A 19555-nucleotide genomic window follows, 5' to 3' on the forward strand; every position below is an offset into this window, starting at 1 on the left:
TCTAATTTGGTTTAAAGATGGTAACCTGTTTTTGACTTATTTTGCTGTTATTTAGTTAAAAAAAAACTGGGGCACTAACATGGTTTACCAGTTGAGAAGAGGGAAACTCCCACCAACACATCCATTAAAAGATGATGTAGTCTGGTTAAAGACACTTTGTATTTCATCCAATTAACCCTTTAAAGCCAGAACCATAAAATAATTGCCAGAAAATTATAATTTTATGAAAATGGAGTGATTATTGAACTGTCTGCATATATGAATTTTAAGTTGTATCATATTTGTTATAACCAGTTCTTTTCTTTTTGCAATTTATTTTTTTCATAGGGAAAATAATCTGCAATAATGCATTAAATATCATACACTTGACTTTAAAGGGTCCAAATCTGAGAGCAGTAAATGGCTGGCTGCTAAACTAATTTCACATTTAAGGTATCAGCACATCAAGATGTTGCACATATTATGAAGGCTTTGCAAATAAATACATGTCCAACACAGGAATAGAAAACATTTCTTATTCCAAAGACAACTTTTATTTTTTATTTTTTTAAACAGACTTCTGTTTGTTAAAAGTTAAGAGGCTTTGCAAGCGATCGTTATTACAGGCAGCTTAAAAAGCAACAGAACACCACTCGGAAGGAAACATCTGGACAGATCACAACTGCTCACTTAATTATTTCATACTGTTATGGTGCTAATGAAAGATCTACATCCCTTTTATGCAATACCTGTGGACAAGCGTTAGACTGCAGAAAGGTTTCTTTTGGCTGATTCAACCTGGGCTGTGAATGAAATAGTGGACATCAGTTTGTTTCCCCATCACCCAGTTCTAATTTGTGTGTTCAGTGTGCAACTGACCATTATTAGCAACATAAGAGGGGAAAAGACAGTAACCCCTAACCTTAGACTGATGTTACATAATTGTGTACATTTCCCTTGTGATGCATGGAAATGGTAAGAGGTAGGCTGTTGTCATTTAACCAACCACTACAAGGAGAAAGTAATTAGGTTTTAAAGTTCTACTTGGTAAATGCTCATGTACAGCAAAACCACAAACAAAATAAACGTATGCAGCTTGAATAAACTTTGAAACTTCAGTCTCTTTTGCAACTTGAGTTGTCACTGGATTCAGTTCGGACAGTTGGTGTTTTGAGGCGTTTTCATGTACTCGGACCCTTTTTATGTGGAGAAAAATAAGTGTTTGATGCAAACAAATACAAAAAATAATTAACCACCATTTTCAATACAACAGAAATCCATGCTGCCAGAAATTTGGCTATCTCCATGCCAGGGTGGAGTTGGTTACACAAAGCTTCAACATAAAATTCAAACATTAATCATTTAAGTGTGAACAATGTAATAGTAGAGGTGTTTAGGCCCCTCCCTACTCCCCAAAATATCCTTCATTGTTACAAACTTACAAAATAGTTGATTCCAGTACTAGAATTGCCTTCACATTGTCACCACATGGCTGACACAATTATAAAACTATATATATATGGGCCTCATCTTTTAATTATTTTTAAGTTACCCCTCTGTTTTGTCTCAACATAAATTTCAAAATTATCCAAAATAAAAATTTTGATTTATGAATTCTGATTTAGGCTCATGCTCATACTGAAGCAACAACAAAAGACAGTCTGTGTTGTAACACCAAGGAGCCCAAGGCCGCTCCGGAGCAGAGGACAAAAGGGCAACAGAAGCTTATGTATGTTTTCAGCAATAAAGCCAGACTCGTATCACATCAAATCAGTTAACAGACTACACTGAGCTAATCTCGAACACCGCCAAACAAAGCACAGAGCATTTCAAGTCTGAAGTAAAGCCAGTGCATTGACACCCAGCAGCCTTACAAAAAAAAAAAAAAAAAAAAAAAATCACAGGAGCCGCTGAAGGAGCTGAGATACTTAACGTGATTCAACAACTGTATCTTGAACGGTCTTTGCCATTTATTTTTTTCTAAAGGGGAGGGAGTGGTGACACAGTTAAAACAGGGTCTCAACATGCTTTGAAAACTCTACCTGACTGACTTGGGTAGAACAGGAAAGACTGCAGCTGCAGAGTCTGTTTACTACACAGCATGTACAATCAGGATGCAAAACCCCCCAAAACAAGCATGTGCTCTTGCTTTCTCCTTCCATCTGTCAGCAGTGCTTCCTTCAACATGTCCTGCTGAAGCAGGCTGTGTTGTGACCTCATCCCCATGGGGAGATTATGCTCAGCCCAACAAATATATTAGGGTAACATTGCCCCTAATCTATCACTGCTACCGACTTAGGTTAGAGTTTGCAAAAATAAATGTGTCACTAGTAAAGGGCCGAATTCACCCCAGTAGTGTGAGAGGAAAGAGGAAGGTAGAGGGGAGGGTTCGGGAGAGAGTACTCTTGCTCAGCTCAGGCTCCGAATGTTTTCCAGCAGTTCCGGTTTGAGGAGAGTGGGGCTCTTTCCACCTGCAGCTGCAATATCAGCCTGCACAGCTGCATCCCAGGCAAACGTGAGCAGCGCAGCAGGGACCTAAAATATAAGGGAAGTCAGTACAATACAGATTATTTCTCGTTTAAAAGGGAGAAAATTAGTAGTTCAAATGTAAATGTGACACTTTACCTCAACATCAATATTACCTGACTAAAAACGACCTCAAACATTCACTCTCTGTTCTAAAAATTTGCCACAAACTAAAACCTGAATTAAAACCCCTGCTCTGTGCTGTGGGTTTTAACATTGAAGTTTGTTTTCATTCTCCCAGTGCCCACATTCATCAGAAAGAAATACTAAATACAGTGTTACATGTTAGGGCAACAATGGGACTGACAAAAAAATTAATCCACAGGCCAGTTTGCCAAGTAGATTCTGATTTCAACCCACCAAGTTGCACTCTGCGAGAGCAATGTCTTCAGATTCTTGTAGTTTTTGACCTCCAGGAGCAATCAGTTCAAAGGGCTGCCAACCGTCCACCAGAGACTCCCGCATGAAGGAAAACAGCACAGGCATCCGGTCCCAGGCATAAAATGTTCCTGAGAGGGTCACAAATCATGAGCAGTTGTGTCAACAATGCCCACAAAACTACAATGTGTAGGATTTTTCAGAGTAAAATGCTTTTGGTTTACTCAATTGATTTAATCTTGAAGTACATTTTAAATTGTGGCTTCACCTTGTAGCAGGTTCCCATCAGGTAGTCTCACCCTGAGCAGGGTGTAGTTGTATTTCCTCCTCTCCCTCTGTTCCTCTTTCTCCCTCATGGCTTTAGTGCGCAGCATGGCACTCTTCTCTACTAACTCACTCCTGTGAAACACACAAGGGACTCATTCGCTGATAGACTAGTAAACCAGGGAAACTTTTCTGGCTAGAGGCACATGACACACCCAGAGGCTATAAAAAGAACATCAGCATTAAATAATCCATTATTCTTGGGTGTGCTGTTAATAGTGGAAACCTAGAGTCAAATACTGCCATACAACCCAGGACAACTAAGAGTTAAAAAATAAATAAATCATAATTTCAATGCTGCAGTCGTTTAAAACAACAACAAAAAAAAAAAGAGGTGTTAGTTGTACACCCTTTCATGGAAACAGTATTCCCTGATGGCTGCGCCCTCTTGCCCCCATGTCTCAGTCTAATCGAGCATCTGTGGAATGTGCTGGACAAATAAGTCCGATCCAAAGAGGACCCACCTCAGAATTTACAAGACCTAAAGGATCTGTTGCTTTACATCATGTTGCAAAGTTATGAGAACTAATGATCCATCGAGGGGTCACTGTCTACTGCACACATCCAGGAGACTGTCACTGTCTCCTCTGAATCTTCTTTACTTGGTTACTCAAACTTGGAAACCATGTGGAACAAATATAACCAAAACCTAGTTTGATCACCAGCATATTTAGGGGCAAACTGTTACTTGTGGTTCTTTTACAGCAGTCTTGTAGGATAAATTCAAACAGGGATGAAGTTTCTCTAACCACACTGTCACAGACAAATTGCAAATCCTATGAGCCAAATATTGATCTTTACTCCATTTCACTGGAACTGCTACCACAGCGAGTGAAATCAAGTAACTGATCTGACTGCACAGACAATTCATTAAAGAAAAGAGAGACAACATTTCACTACCACCTAACTAGAATTTATAGCTGACTTGAATTAGATCCATTTTTTGGATTGAAAGTGAGTCTATACCTCTGCTGTTGCTCCCTTTTGAGCTCCTCCGCTGTCAGGTTGTAGAACTCTGGCGGCAGCTCAAAGCGTTGAGCGTTAGGAGACTGCCTGAAAGCTTGAGGCTGCCTGTCCAGCTGCGCTCTGACCGGCTCGCCTCTCTGAAGACGATCCCTCCTCTCCTTCATCAGCTCCAGCGCATCGGGGCTCTGCTCTGGCAAAACCAGGAACTCCTCTTCCTCCTCTGATCTCCGTGAAAGGTGGGCACGCGTTAAAACAATGTAAAGACTGAATGATGCATAAATGAAAATCACTGGCAGGTGAGCAGACACATACTGCTCATAAATATCACTATTCATTTACCTTGGCCCTCTATGGGAAGCATCACACTTGTAAAGCCCAGAGCCTGCAGGAACTCCCTGCTGCCCTCCACAGACTTTACTTTCTCCTGAAATAACACAAGGAATCTTATAAGACATGCAAAATTATCTTGTTTTCTTATAGAAATCCCATAAAGTCTGCTACAAATAGTTAGTCTTGATCCAGGAACGTTACACACCTGGAACACTTTGTTGCTGAGTTTAATTTTCCTGTATTTCTCTTCTGTGGGGTTCTTGCATATATTTTCAACATATCTGGAAACAAAACAATGACAACAAAAAAAAAAACCTTTGATGTCTAGAACAGATATTCAAAATCTGTGACAACAGCATAAAACATTTACATATGTAATTAACATCACCATCAGCGTCTTACTTGCTTATGATGTCCACAGCAGCCTTCACTTTCTCTCTGTCTTTGTTAAATGTGTGCATCATCATAACAGACGCCTCGACTGCATCTTCCTCAAACCGCTGCAGGGAAAAATTGCATGTTTATCAAAAGCACCGATTAGATAAGCATTCAGTCTGACTGCACACACGTTATAACTGAACCAACATCCTCAGACATACCATTAAAATGGCCTCTTTAATGTGTATTTCCCTCTCACTCTTGGTTAATGTGGCTCCAGTTAGTGGACAGATGAAATAGACGCCTGATACTGAGAGAAGGGTGGGATCTTTCACTGGCACTTTGGAGCCCTGGGAGGAAAATGTCAATCAGTGTTGTTAGATTCAGTGATGAAATTTTCATCCACACTAACAGGCCACCGCTATTACTCTGAATTTAATACAGCTCACATAACTAGGCGGCTCCTTTTCTGATATTCTGAATTAGGCCTCACAACCACTGACGTATTTTCCAGTAAGGACATGTATAATTCAGGTTTCAACAAGCATATAGGGGGTTTTTTTTCCATATAAAAAAAGAAAGTTCTGGCTTTTCAACTAAAGAAAACCACTAGGATTGTGATAAAAGAATTTTAGTACTGAACAGATTTAAGGTAAATAAGGGAAGATTAAAACAAAAGCCCACTGTCTGGCTGGAGAAGGACACCTACTTTTATGAAACTGACATTGAGATGAACAGCTGTCTGCACCTATGCTGCCCTTTTCAACACTGGACACTGTATGATAGGCTGTGTATAAACAGGAATATTTACTTTAATCAGTCATGAAAACAGCTTATCAGGAGTACTGTCTTCTTCAAAGTGAAAGAAAAAATTGAAATATTTTAAGAAGTTAACCACAGTCGATGTGAACCAAAATTAGCATGAAAATTGTGTCACAATTCTGGTTTATGCAACACTTACCTCTGCTGCAGCTGCCTTTTCTTTTTCAGCAAGTGCAGCTGCCTCGGCCTCAAGTTCTCTTTTTACTGCAAGCACGTGTAGAAAACAACTGTTATAACCAGAATATTTTTTAACAGTTAATAAATAATTTTTTTAACCAAAAATATTACCTCAAAATAAAAATCTTTGCCGTTTGCTTTATCAGTTTAAAACAGTATCTAATCATATCAGCATCTTAATATAAACATAAAGATTATATACTTGATGCAAATCTTCCCATGAATACAAAAACAATGATTTTTTTTTTTAAATAAATACTTTTTTGGTTCAGGGACGAGTTGCTACCTCAAGTGGAGGAATTGAAATATCTGAGGGGGGAGAAAGGTCTGGGCTTCTCTGCTTAGGCTGCAGCCCTCACTAACTGGCCTCAGTTAAACAGCAGAAAATGAATGGGTGGGTGACTTCTATGATTATGTGGTTTTTCAGAGGTAATAAATGTTTTTGGTGGCTGATCTTTCATACACTGGATATAGTGTACAGTAGCAGACAACAAATTTAGAAGATATGTTTTTTTTTAAACAGATCAACTATAATAATCTGTAGAGTGCTTCACAGTCCAAAACATGTTTTAATACCCACAACTGAATTATCCTAATACCCACAACTGAAACGAGGAGGCTGACGTTCATCTGTGTTTGATAGACACCACCTGGTGTAATAACAGGGTTGCATGTCTCACCCTGGGTCCTAATGGCGTCCTGGGAGGTGTGAACCTTCGGCTTCTGATGCTGTTCAATCCTGGCCAAGGCTGCAGCTCCAGCCCTCTGGGCTCCTTCACTGGGGGCATGGCGATCGTGCTTGACACTGGATCTGCCCTGCACCACCTCAGGCTTGGCACTGTAGGGTTATTAGGAGAGAAACAGGACTATAAGAGGAGACGTGTTGTGGCTTCACAGTAGGAAGAAGAAAAGACAGTGCTAAGCTAAGTAGCAACGACAACAGTACAAACACGTCAGAATCACAACAGCTCTGCTTCCTGTTGAGAAGCAGGTTTGCTTAGTTCTTTAACTAAACAAGCTTGTGCAGGGATTAACTGTTAGTCAGGTCACCATGAAATTATACAGTCGCCCCCCGCCGTGCTCAAGAATATATAACAGTTAGCCGTTTGACAAACACCCGTGAGAAAAACACACACAAATTAGCACTGTTGTGGTTAGCTTCAATACATGGGGAGACGGAAAAGCGGTAGTCATTACTGATCAGCTGTCAGCTATGAGATAAGCCCGTTTAGCCAATGTTAAATAGCTATCTGTGCGGCTAGCTCTGCTTAGCGCTGTAGCAGCTGAGAAAAGAAAAGTTTGTTATTTGCCTGGTGTCTTCCGTTAGTTTCTTCCCGGGTCCCGCGGATTTAAATTTGATGTCTTTCTTAAAGTCATCGAAAAACTTCTTCATTTTCTGTAGCTGCACAAAAATCTGACTACCAGGAAAAAAAACAAACAGATGGGCAGCACCCAGCCTGGTTTTAGCGAGGAAGAGGAGGACCACAACAAAATTGTTTCAAATGAGAACAAACTGCTTCCGCCTCATCACGAGAGACGGTCGCCCCCTCGTGGTTGAACTCAGAACTGAAAGTCCAACCAGATCAGTTGTTCGTGTTTTATAAGACAACTTTATTTTTTATTATTTGACCTTTTTGTTTGTTTGTTTGTTTGATTACATGTACTTACATGTTTGCTGAAATTACCCGAGTATTGACTGGCTCACACACACACACACACACACACACACACACACACACACACACACACACACACACACACACACACACACACACACACACACAAACATATTATGCTATCACATTCTGGAAACACATCACATTAAGTTACTAAAAGCTAATTTTAGCTGTTCCCTAATTCACAAAGTGGTTGGCCCAATGCAATGCAAAAAATGTTTTGTGTCTCTTCCTGAGCTCGAACCAGTGATCTTTTACTTATTAGGTAAAACTGTAAACCAGTTACTACTATGGCAAACATAATGAGCTGTATCAATGTTAGACTAATATCAGTGTGAACAGTAATGAAAGAACAAAAGGAAAAACAAATTAAAAGAGATTAGTAAACGAGTTTACAACACACAAATGAAAAACAATAATTTGTGTTTTTATTCTTTTTAGTTTAAGTGGAGATATGTACATTAGCTGGTTCATTGAAGCTGACTGCTCTGTCTCTACCTGTCTGATGATTTACCTTTGATTACATTCATAAAGCTGCTTTAGACTATCAAAGACTGTTAAGAACAAGTACAAATACGAAAAAGTGATGACAAATAGTATAACATAAAGCTTGCATGATTCGGCATGTCGGCAAATACAGATATATCAGAAAAAGAAGTGCATTTTCATCTCTTTATTAAAGTAATCAAAGAAACTGTCAAAATATCTCTTTGGGCTCAGTAGGCGAAGCCATAAAATTTATATAAATAGAATTTCCAAAAATACAGTTAGTCGTTCATTTTTCCTTCACATTTTCCAAAGCTGTCCAGAGGTGTTAAGAGTTTTTGATGGTGTGGTGCAAAAAAACAACAACTATTAGCTGTTCATGACTTGTTGCAATACAATCTGACAAGAAAATTTCAGACATGTTTCTCAAACATGATTTCAAGACAAAATAAAAGCTGTGATCAGTTTTTGGCAAGGGGACTTGTATATATATCCTTCATTTATCCCGGTAAAAAGGGAAATTGACGTCAAAAATGTATTTTTAAGAAAGATGTGCCCAAGGGGGCAGCACAAATGGCAGAAAATGGTTATCTCAAGATATTTTAAGTGGCCAGAACAGACTGCTGTGATTATCAAATAGGTAGAATCAAGAAAGGTTCTTGCAAAACAGACCATGTCTTTACTTTATATATAACCTTTTCAGAAATCCTATTGACTGCAGTCTATTTAACCATATAAGCAAATATATTACACAGATAGAAAACAGTTTTTGGCACAAAATCAGACACACACACTCCTAGCATAGAGTGATTACATTTACAGGTGGCGCTTGAACGCATCACTGACTTGATTACACATGCACACCTCCTGCCACGTCAAATGTGACGTAGCAGGAGGTGTATTCCGGGAGGGAGGCGAATAGTGACCAGTGCGAGCGAATAGTCATCGATTGGCATTAATGATCTTACACCGGAGAGGAGTCTTTGTGAGAGGTAAGAGTTAAATATTTGATTTACTTCTATCTGCTGTGTGTGCAGCAACCTGAGCGGTTTCCCGCTCCTCAGTCGGGCGGATATTTGCTAACATGTGCCCGGCTGTAGCTTGACTGATGCGCAGACCGCGGCTAACTATCTTATACAGTGACTGAAAATGAGGTTCACTAACTCTATGCGCTTCTTAGCAACAGTCCGTGTTATTACATTGTGCTAACACTGGATTTATCTGTGCTCCGAGTCAACACAGCAGTCCCTGCTACCTCTTTACAGGCTCACCGTCACAGTCATGTTGGAGATGTGAAGTTTAAAAGTTTTATAAACACTTTAACTAAAAGTGATATATGAGTATTGTGTATTACAGCTGTAGATAATTCAGGTTGTGTGGCTGTGGTGTTAGTCGTCAGCATCCCATTGAAAAGCTCACTTACAGAGGAGATTTCTTTGGTGTAAACCCTCTTAGAAAACATCATAATATCGCGTTGTTACACAGCTATTATTGTACTGTTGTAATTATCAATCATAATAAGCAAACATAATGGGTATGAAAGAGTCAGTATTCACACTGTGGTATAAATGAAACTATCCTCGACCTTATCCTATAGTGTTGTGACGACTTCCTGGTAACAGTGGGTGTGGATTTAAACAAATAGGATAAACATTCCAGCAGTGCTTGTTTTACCTACACTACAACTAGCACAGGGCTATTAAATACTCTTATCATGTTTCCACCTTCCATCAGAAGATCTTCAGTCACTTTAAGGACATTGGCTATGTCATCAATTATTTTTTTACTCCTAAAATTTGTTTTTATATACACATGCAGTTTCTTGGGTGCTCAAAATGAGCTTTTAGTAGTGACTGTACTAAGAAATATGATTGGTCCACATGAAACTATAGGAAAGAGTCTATGTTACCTTATATAACAGATTTTTTCTGTAATTTTTTTTTACCCATTTTACTTAAAAAAATTATTTAAAGGTGAGTAAATTAAACCACACTGTTAAAAAAAGCTACAAGTATTTTTTAAAAGGTCCTTGCAGAAGGCCATATCTATATGTGGGAAAAACCCTGCAAATGTTTGGATATTGTAGTGCGACCTTTCTCTTATCATCTATTTTTTTATATTTACATAAAGGCCACCGGCTTATACAAAAACAACACAAGACCTGGGGCATGTTTTTCAGTTCTTTTTAAATAAAATAATCTTTTTTCCCACAGTTAATTAAAAGCACAGGTGATCATGGACCCAAACATCAGCACACTCAGGCAGAAACTGGCTGACGCCGGCCAGTCTCACCTCCTGCAGTTCTGGAACGAGCTGAGCCCTGAAGAGCAGGCCGAGTTGACCCAAGAATTGGAGGGTATGGACTTTCAGGAGATCAACGGATTCTTCAAGAATGCCATGCAGACATCTAACAGCAGCAAACAAGGGAAGATGGACTGCCGCATGGAGCCCGTGCCCAGGGAGGTGCTGGGAAGTGTGACGAGAGACAGGGAGAGCGTCAAAGACTGGGAGCTGACAGGTGAAGTATATTCTCACCTATTTACTGCTTTTGACCTTTAAACTGTACTTACTCGGTATACTGAGTGTTTTAAGGAAACATAAAGCATTAGAATTGGGAGTATTTTATTTTAATGAGAATATGTAAGCTATTATCACTTGTTAAACAAGATTCGCCTAGTTACCGCAAGCACGTTTAACACAATGAAATCTTGACAGTGATGACCTGCAGGTAAGAGAAGAAAGCTTAACCGGTATCAGACTGGGAAGCTTAAGTGGATTAAAACATCACATGGGTAACCCAGCTGGATGAATAGTTGTTCTCATGGCAATATTTTTAAGTATCCACATCCAGATGTTAGCTCACAGAAAAACAGCCCATTAGATCAAAACTTTTGCAAAAGCTTATTACAAAGTTCCAGTCATGCTGCGTCAGAAGCTCCATGTTTATCCATTGTGCGTTTCTGCGCAAGGGTTGACATTTGAGTAAGTTGCTGGAATTATTCATTATGTTTTGCGCAATCCCTCATGCTTCATTCTTCCCGGGGCTGTATGACTATCTCGGTGGGCAGCAGAAACATCTGGTGTTGATTTGTACTTGACGTAACTGGAGTTCCCTCTTGACCCTCAATCATGAGCTCATTGTGATCTGTTGGGACAAAATCTGTGTTGCTGGGTGTGGGGCATGTGTCAAAGTTTATGGATTAACCCACTACATAAAACTTGCTTCCTGGCACCAACCAGTAGGAAGAGAGTTTCATATCGTGTCACGTTGCTGCAGTTTATGTAAGACAAACTGGAACCATTATAAACTATTGGTACATTGAACCATAGTAAAATCTTGAGTGGGGTTGTAAGATTTTAGCTCATATAATGTGTCACGTCCACAAGTACTCCAGAACCAGTCATAAAATGTTGCTAAACTGTTTGGATTAATGTTATCAGAACTGTTTTGTTAAGTTTATTATTATTCATCTACTAACCAGGCAATAAGAGGTCTGCAGAGATTAGATACTGTGCATTGTGTGCCATCATATCAGTGTACAACACTAAATGCATGGCCCTGTTTTAAATAAACTACAGGACACATTTCTGCTACTATTTATGACCGTTGTGCTGTGTTGCCCTTTAGGTCTTCAGTGCATCTCTAAGAATAAAGTGGCAGTCTTACTGCTGGCAGGAGGCCAAGGAACCAGGCTGGGGGTCTCGTACCCCAAAGGCATGTACGACATTGGGCTGCCGTCCCACAAAACCCTCTTTCAGATCCAGGCTGAGCGCATCTTGAAGCTGCAACAGCTGGTTGAGCAGTCGCACAAAACCAAGTGCTGTATCCCCTGGTGAGACACGAGGTTTCCATGACTAAGGCGTTTTAGTCGACTAAATCTACAGCTTGATTTGAGGAAAAATAAACAAGCTCGAGCAACCAAATAGGGCTATCCTATTTGTAAAGTGAACTTCAGCTGTTTGTCCCAATTATGTTAGCATGATGATTAACTGGGTCAAGTCACTGTGTGAATCAAAGGAAACTCAGTCAAGGAAGCTGTGTTGCCGGAAAAGCTTTAAGTCCCTGCAGGGGAGATCCAGCAGTTTATAGTTTTAAAATATGAATGATCGAGATAAAAAAGCAGGAAATAGAGTTGTGCGTGTCAGATTTAACGTAGTTGAAGGATATGTTAGAAACATCTTCATCAAGTTGTTACTTTTTATTGTCTGCTATAAACTTAAGTATTATACTGTTGGTTCAAGCTAACATCACCTTTGCTGTTAAGTTTTTGTAAGAGATGATGGAGATGTTTTCTGCAGCACTGCACAATTGTTAAATTGTTTAAAATGCATAAGTGCTGCGTTCTTTCCGTGTTGCCTTCAGGTACATCATGACGAGCGGCAGGACAATGAAATCCACAAAGGATTTTTTCTCCAAACATAACTACTTTGGTTTGGACAAGAACAGCGTGGTCTTCTTTCAGCAGGGCATGCTGCCGGCCATGGACTACAACTGCAAGATCATCCTGGAGAGCAAAGGAAAGCCCTCCATGGCTCCGGGTATGTCCACACATATACAGAAGTGTATGTATGCTTCATTCACAGTGTTGCTCAGTGTGTGAGAAATGTGTCTGTGTTTGTGTTCTAGACGGTAATGGGGGTCTTTACAGAGCTCTCGGGAACCAGGGTATCCTGGATGACATGGAGAGGAGGGGGATTGAGTCCATCCATGTTTATTGTGTTGATAACATTTTGGTCAAAGTGGCTGACCCTGCCTTTGTTGGTTTCTGTGTGCAGAAGGGAGCGGACTGTGGCGCTAAGGTTGGTCATACCACCTATTTTTTTCCTTTTTTCTTCTTCTTCTTTCAGCTGCCCGCTCTAGGGGTCGCCACAGCAGCTCATCTGCCTCCATCTTTGGTGAATTTCTTGTGGTAGCACCTTCCAAAGTTACTGACAAGGGCGGTAATTCCAAACTTTGGGTTCAACAAAGGTGTGGTGTGGTGCTGATGCCATCATTTGGGGAGTGACACTAATATTTTTTCTGTGGGAATGTGTGGAACTGGGTCTAGACTGGACATGAGTAGTACTTATCCCCTTGAAGCCGAGTAAGTCATATTTGATACACGAGTTTTTTTTAGTTTTTGAGACTTTACCCCCCCAAAACCAAAACAACTGACTTCTTTTTGCATTTATGTTAATCAGTACCCAAATCAGGCCACATAAAAAGGCACGACAAAACAAAAGATAAAGAACCGAGGAAGCAGTAAAGATATTTTATTCCCCTCCTAAAGTTGCCTGAACACTGATAAGTCACCTCGAAGCACTATAAAAGTAACACTGAATTGAATTCATAAATCTAAAGTTGACCTTTATCAGACCTTTTAGTATCAGTGATTGCACACACAAAGATTAAAAGTCATTAAATAGGAATGGCACATACAGATGAGTCATGCAAATACTAAAGCATGTATTTGAGTTAGGTAATATGTATGCCAATAGTCGAGTCATGTTTGTAGTGTTTTATCCAGTCTGAGCAGTTAGTCTCGTTCTTCTTGAGCAACCATTTATCATGTATGACAGTTTCATACATGATAAAAAAAATAAATGAAAGAAATCTGCCCACATGACCCTGTGGGCTTAAATTGTAAGAAACAAATGTGTAAAATTACCGAAAAGGTTTTGGTAGCTCATTGTGTAGACTCTTCTTTTTTATGAAACAAAAGTTTCTGTTAATTCACAGAAACCTCTTTTTTTATACAGTGGACCTGCTGTAAAAGACAGAAACCTATATAGTACAAAGTGAAACAGAGGAAATTTGCTGTCACTTAATCATGTGTTACCCTGTGAGCAGGCACTGAGGAGGTCTTCATCAGCAGGAAAAACTGAGGGCTCGTGAAAATATGATCCCAAGTCCAAACTTTATGCCCTTCTTCACAGCTGCCCAGGGGTCTAATTGGAGTCTTAGCCAGGCCGATTCTGGCCCTTGGACCTTATGTTTGAAAACCCTGTTCTAGAAGGTCCGAAGGGTGACAAGTGTGGGATGTCATATATCGAAAGGTGGGGTCAGTTTAACTTGGCAGGTTCCAGATAGCTGCACCTTCCACAACTTACCACTGGGTGGAGTTGTAATCCACTTCTGCAATCTTCTTTTGCACTACACTTAGCTTTCTAGGAAATTTAGGAATGAGCCCAGAATCTTCTTTTGCCTACTATTATGGTCTTAGTTGATAGTGTGATGTGAAGATGCCACTTTTCCCACATATTTTGGAGCCTTCTTGTCCTGTGAAGTGTTAGTGATAACCACTGTTCCACTGTTCCACTGTGCCACAAGTTTAAGTAATTAATTAGTAATGTGATTTACTATAAAAGGATAATCCCAAAGAAGCTTAATGTTGCAGAACTAAAGACATAAAGGAGTTCTGATTTATAAAATAATATTTTCACGTATAGACTCGCAAAAGAATTTGAGCAGAATCTAGTTTGTGGTGATGTGAAAATTCAGTACTCACTGGCCAAGATCTGCTGCTGAGGAGGCTATGTTCGAGATAAAAAGTTTTACATTTATTCTTCACCATTATTCATTCTGTGAAGATCCTGCTGACCTTGGTGCAGAGATAGTTAGAGGGACATTTTTCTAAAATAACACCTACTGACGAGCTAAGCGATAAGAGTCCAGTACACCAGAAAGAGTGTAACCATCAGGAGACCTCTGTTTTTAGCTTTAACAGTAAAATATGACTGATATATGTGTGACTAAGCTTTGCTGGCAGATCTTACTAATTAATTTCTAAACAAACCACATACTACTTCAAATACATCAAAGTATGAAGTCAAGATTTCACTTTTTTAACTGTTTTTGCACAAATTACGTGCTTCAGTGTGTGTTGGATAGCTGAAAAGTGCCTGAAGGATCCTGCTACTTTTTGATTTCCTCTAAGAAGTAGAAGCACTATGTATATTTTCCAGCTAACATAGAGCAGAGTGAACTAATTATTGTAATAAGATCACCCAGACCCTGCTTCTGTTTGAAATTATGAGATGTGGGGTGGAGCAGCGATGGAAGAATCAGATCAGAGCGGGGTACCACCCTCTCATCGTAAATTACTAAGCTCCGTTAACAGTTCATGTGGCTTCACCAACCCCCCCTGCCAAACCCCTACCAGTTTACCATCCCCCCCTCAGGACCCTGTCATTAGTAACCGACAGATAGGAAGGGGGGAAGGATTTTTCATTCAGTGCAGACTCGTAACTTACTGGCTGTAAAATGGAGTGCACCGATTGCTTCATAGCACTTTTATTTACTATTTTATTTCAGTTTTAGACTATTTCTGACTTTAAATAATTTACAGATAATTTGACTCATAAAGAGACAACAGTGAAAATATTTTGTAGTTTTTATATGGAAAACTAAATTTAGCACAATTAAAGTGTACCGATCTGGGGATTTTATTGTATAAATAGTTAAAGTAGAGAGTTATTAGCATTTTACAGTTGCTTATTTTTATTCTTTGACTTAACTAGAGTAGCTTTGCATGATTCATGTTAAAATAATCCTTTTTTAATATCATAACTTTTTTTGATACAGTTGATCGGTTCATCCTCTGTCTGAAACAAGCTTTTTTAGTTCCCTTCCTCCTCGCTTTAAACCAAAAATGTATGATTGGCTGTCTCTTGTGGACAAAATATTTGAACAGAACAATTGTGTGTGTCTGACCATATTATGTTTGGGATATCTGCTTTTATCAATATGATACAGAACCAAGAGTAGAAAAAATTGACTGAAGCTGAGCATTCAGAGCAGTCTGAAGCCTGAGCTTTGGAGTTACAGCAATTACTTGGACATGTGCTGAACTTTTGATTTGAATCTTTGCTTATTTTTGATGTGAGCATCCAGCAGTAACAGTTACATATGTGACAGTAAAAGGAAAAGCACAGTCCACTTTAAGTTGACTTTGTAGTAATCTGAGGTTTTTAGTAAGGTCATTTTGTGACATTGTTTCCCAGGTGGTGGAGAAAACAAACCCCACAGAAGCAGTAGGCGTTGTCTGCAAGGTGGATGGTCGTTACCAGGTGGTGGAGTACAGCGAGATCACCCTAGCAACTGCTGAGAAGCGGAGCGCCGATGGTCGTCTGATGTTCAACGCAGCAAACGTGGCCAATCATTTCTTCAGCTTCTCCTTCCTCAGAGACATAGTGCAGTAAGGCAAAGCTATAAACACAGTTATCATTACGTTTCAGATTCTTTCAGCTTTACATCATCGTAATGAGACATTTTTTCCCCGTTTTCACATTAGGAAATACGAGCCCCAGCTGCAGCACCACGTGGCCCAGAAGAAGATCCCATATGTGGATGCTCAGGGTCAACTAATCAAACCAGAGAAACCAAACGGCATCAAAATGGAAAAGTTTGTCTTTGACATTTTCCAGTTTGCCAAGTGAGTGACGGTGCATTTTTTTCATATATGGCATAGAAAATATGAATGTGCGTGTGCATGCCAGTACCAGTTAGCTATATCTTGCCTCATACTAACCCCACCTCCTTTTGAGAGGTGACCAGTTTGCATATATTTGGGGCCCTGGTTCTACTGGTCCTTGATTTTTTTCTTCCGTGCAAGGACTGTCTTTTTTTTTCCAGCCCTAATTTCTGCCCTCCAGTCGTGCCATTTCTGCAAGGTCTGGTCCAGCAGACTAAGCTTGCCAAATTCTCCACAGGGGGATGGAAGTTTATGAGCGGTTCCACATCCTTTAGTGTTACATGACATCAGCTCTGAGTCACGTCACTACTAATAGAACTTTATATTTAATGAAAGTATTCCTGTAACAGTTAACTGATGGAAAATCAAGGACACCATATCAAGCTTACTTCAAAGTTTTTGAAGATGTATTTTTAAAGTAAAGAAAAATCTATTTTTGATGCTGCTGAAGACATGGATTTGACTCAAGTCTTCAGTTTTTAATGTGGCCTGCTCTGTTGTCTTATGACCTGTCTTAGAGCCATTTGGTCCATAAAAATAAACAAAACTTAACTGATTTCAGTCCTCTGCAGAAGCATTTTTATGTGTTCCTCTGGTCTATCTTTAGTGTGGCTGCTATTTTTATATCGCTCCATGGAAGTCACGCACAATCTGAAAGCACAGTGAAACCACTCCAAGCATAGAAAGAAAAATGACATTTTTGTTTTTATTTGTTGCGGTTTAATTTCCTGTTGAGTAACTAATTAACCTGCTAATTTTTCAATCCCTGGGAGCTGCTCGGTTGTGATGCAAGTCTTCGGTTTGCCTGTGTGCTGATGGGATGCTCTGTGTTTGTAACAGGACGTTTGTTGTGTATGAGGTGCTCCGAGAGGACGAGTTCTCCCCGCTGAAGAACGCAGACACTCAGGACGGAAAGGACACACCCACCACAGCCCGACACGCTCTGATGTCCCTCCACCACCGCTGGGTGCTCAACGCTGGGGGACATTTCATTGACGAGAACGGCAGACGTGTACCCGCCATACCCAGGTGACTACAGCATGTCATGTCACTTTACAAAAAACATACATAATAATGAGATCTTTGTGGTTATTCCCTTCTCCTCGACACTTTCCACATGGTGTACAGACTGTATGCGCTGGACTTTTTGTTTGTTTTGTAGACATCGTATTCTTTTAGCTTCACACTCTCACTCCCCCTTCTCTCATGCTTGGTCTTGCTCCTGTGTGTCCCGTGCAATGTTTCCAGAGACGGAGCAGCAGGCAGTGTCACAGATGATGGCAAGAGAAAGTAATTATCCCTCTGCAGTACTGAGTGCATGGTGATGGGGTTTTGGCTTTCTTACCCTCTCGCTCAGACGTGTTAACACCGTGTAATATTACTTCTGATCCTTGACATCCCTTTCCTTCATTTCCACTGAGAGGAAAAGAGTCTGTAGAGGCCCTGCCAGTCGGCGGCCTTCTTTCAGTCTTTTTACGGTCAGTCGGGATGCAGGAAATGACATCGAGGATCAGTGAAGTCACCTGAAAACATGGTCTTCTTCCGCACCTTGGTTAAATGATCTACTATCATGTCAACCTGTGATATATTGCATGCTGGGTAAAGGGAGACAGTTACTAGACTGCAGATGAGCACACACCTGTTGGTTTCTGTACCAAATAGTTATGTGGTCAGCTTCATCGCTTGCTATTTTGCCTTTAAGTTTAAATCCACCCGCTTGTTTTTCCAGACAGAATTAAATGAGCATGTGCTTCACAAACTCTTTCGGCACCACGAATGTTTCCAACACTCTTAAAGGGCGTGCTTCTTTCTCAGTCATTCAGCTTTTCCATCAGGCAGCTGCTCAGCAAAACACCTGAAACACCTGATGTCTGATTAGTGATTTTTTCTCTCTGTAATCATCATCTAGAAATTAACACGTTGAGTGACGGCAGTCTCGCACAACGTTCCTTTCATTCGTCTGTTTTCTTCTAGCGGACTTCTATCACAAGTCAAAGGACTAATCACTTGTTGCGATGAAGCGCTGATTCTCTTTGTCCTCTAATCACAAGCCGCAGTAGAAGAACAGCTGTGTCAAGGAGTCCTAGCAGCTGTCTTTTCAGCTACAATTGCTTCTCTTCTTCCACGAGACCGTCACTCATTCGCTTTCTGTTTTTCTCCTGTGATCCTCTCTGAATTTGTCTTTCCACCGCAGCCTGAAGGATGGAACGGACCTGCCGATCAAATGCGAGATCTCCCCACTGGTGTCGTACGGGGGAGAGGTAAGAACACGTTGTACTAAATAAAACTCCAGATGTTATTCTTATCCATGAATACTCAGTAAAATACTAACATTGTCCTGATGGTGTCTGTACTTCAAGGGTCTTGAGGAGCTGGTGAAGGGAAAAGAGTTTCAACCAACTCTGACGATCGATAAGGAGGGAGTCCACCAGCTGGTGAAGAATGGGGTGTAATGACTGAACGGGAGAATGCGGGGAAGGAAACGGCCCAACTTCCCTTTATCTCTCATTGTATGGGAAGAGAAACTGTGATGTCATCGCTGTGCAATAACAAATATCACACACATGTGTTCAAGAAAGAAGTTGTCCTGTCCAAAATGAATGAATGAACAACATGAAGTTTACTTTTTAGCACCAGGCTTTCCTTTGCTTTGTAACTCGTTTTGCTTTTCTTCTTCTTCTTCTTCTTTTTTTTCCTTGAAGACTTGAACACAGCAAGAATTGAAGTATGAAAATCCTGTCATACTGACAGGTTGAAGCTGTCTGCAGGTGCATCTATTTATTTTGCTTATGAGACTTATTTTTATATGTACTGATAGATTATCTATTGGTGGAAATGGCCATCTACTTGTTTTACCTGGTGATTTTTTATGCAACAGCTGATTCAGACGAAATGATCACACAGATGTTTCCTACAATCAGATACGGTACATGGTCAGGATGTGGGGGGTATTTATAATAATTGCTTCTTCTCTGCTTGTAATCAGTGAAGACTGGATGTTATTCAGCTTTAAGAGACGCTATGGCTCATCTTTATTAAATACATTTTCCTACTTGGAAA

General features: G+C 40.1%; 2 protein-coding genes across 3 annotated transcripts; one reads left to right on the forward strand and one right to left on the reverse strand.

The window, feature by feature from the left end:
• Positions 1-510: 510 nt before the first annotated feature.
• ubxn6 (UBX domain protein 6) lies at positions 511-7434 on the reverse strand. Its single transcript, XM_086283268.1, has 11 exons — positions 7191-7434; positions 6561-6718; positions 5843-5907; positions 5103-5231; positions 4906-5003; positions 4709-4784; positions 4513-4597; positions 4174-4393; positions 3152-3282; positions 2866-3014; positions 511-2514 (listed from the first exon to the last, which is right to left on the reverse strand). The coding sequence occupies exons 1-11, from the start codon at positions 7271-7273 to the stop codon at positions 2389-2391; spliced, it is 1320 nt and encodes a 439-aa protein (XP_086139394.1). The 5' UTR covers positions 7274-7434; the 3' UTR covers positions 511-2388.
• Positions 7435-8876: 1442 nt separating this feature from the next.
• On the forward strand, positions 8877-19555 carry uap1 (UDP-N-acetylglucosamine pyrophosphorylase 1). 2 transcript variants are annotated; one of them, XM_086283397.1, is made up of 11 exons: positions 8877-9034; positions 10256-10560; positions 11671-11875; positions 12406-12581; positions 12670-12842; positions 16026-16219; positions 16316-16456; positions 17336-17524; positions 17744-17785; positions 18690-18756; positions 18856-19555. In XM_086283397.1, the coding sequence occupies exons 2-11, from the start codon at positions 10278-10280 to the stop codon at positions 18946-18948; spliced, it is 1563 nt and encodes a 520-aa protein (XP_086139523.1). In that variant the 5' UTR covers positions 8877-9034; positions 10256-10277; the 3' UTR covers positions 18949-19555. The 2 variants fall into 2 exon arrangements, with proteins under 2 accessions (XP_086139523.1, XP_086139524.1); XM_086283398.1 differs by lacking the exon at positions 17744-17785.

This window comes from Aulonocara sp. 'chitande type north' Nkhata Bay, linkage group LG23 (genome assembly GCF_057382095.1).
Source record: "Aulonocara sp. 'chitande type north' Nkhata Bay isolate Kocher_YH1m ecotype deep benthic linkage group LG23, A_spYH_male_GT1.1, whole genome shotgun sequence".
Lineage (NCBI taxonomy): Eukaryota > Metazoa > Chordata > Actinopteri > Cichliformes > Cichlidae > Aulonocara > Aulonocara sp. 'chitande type north' Nkhata Bay.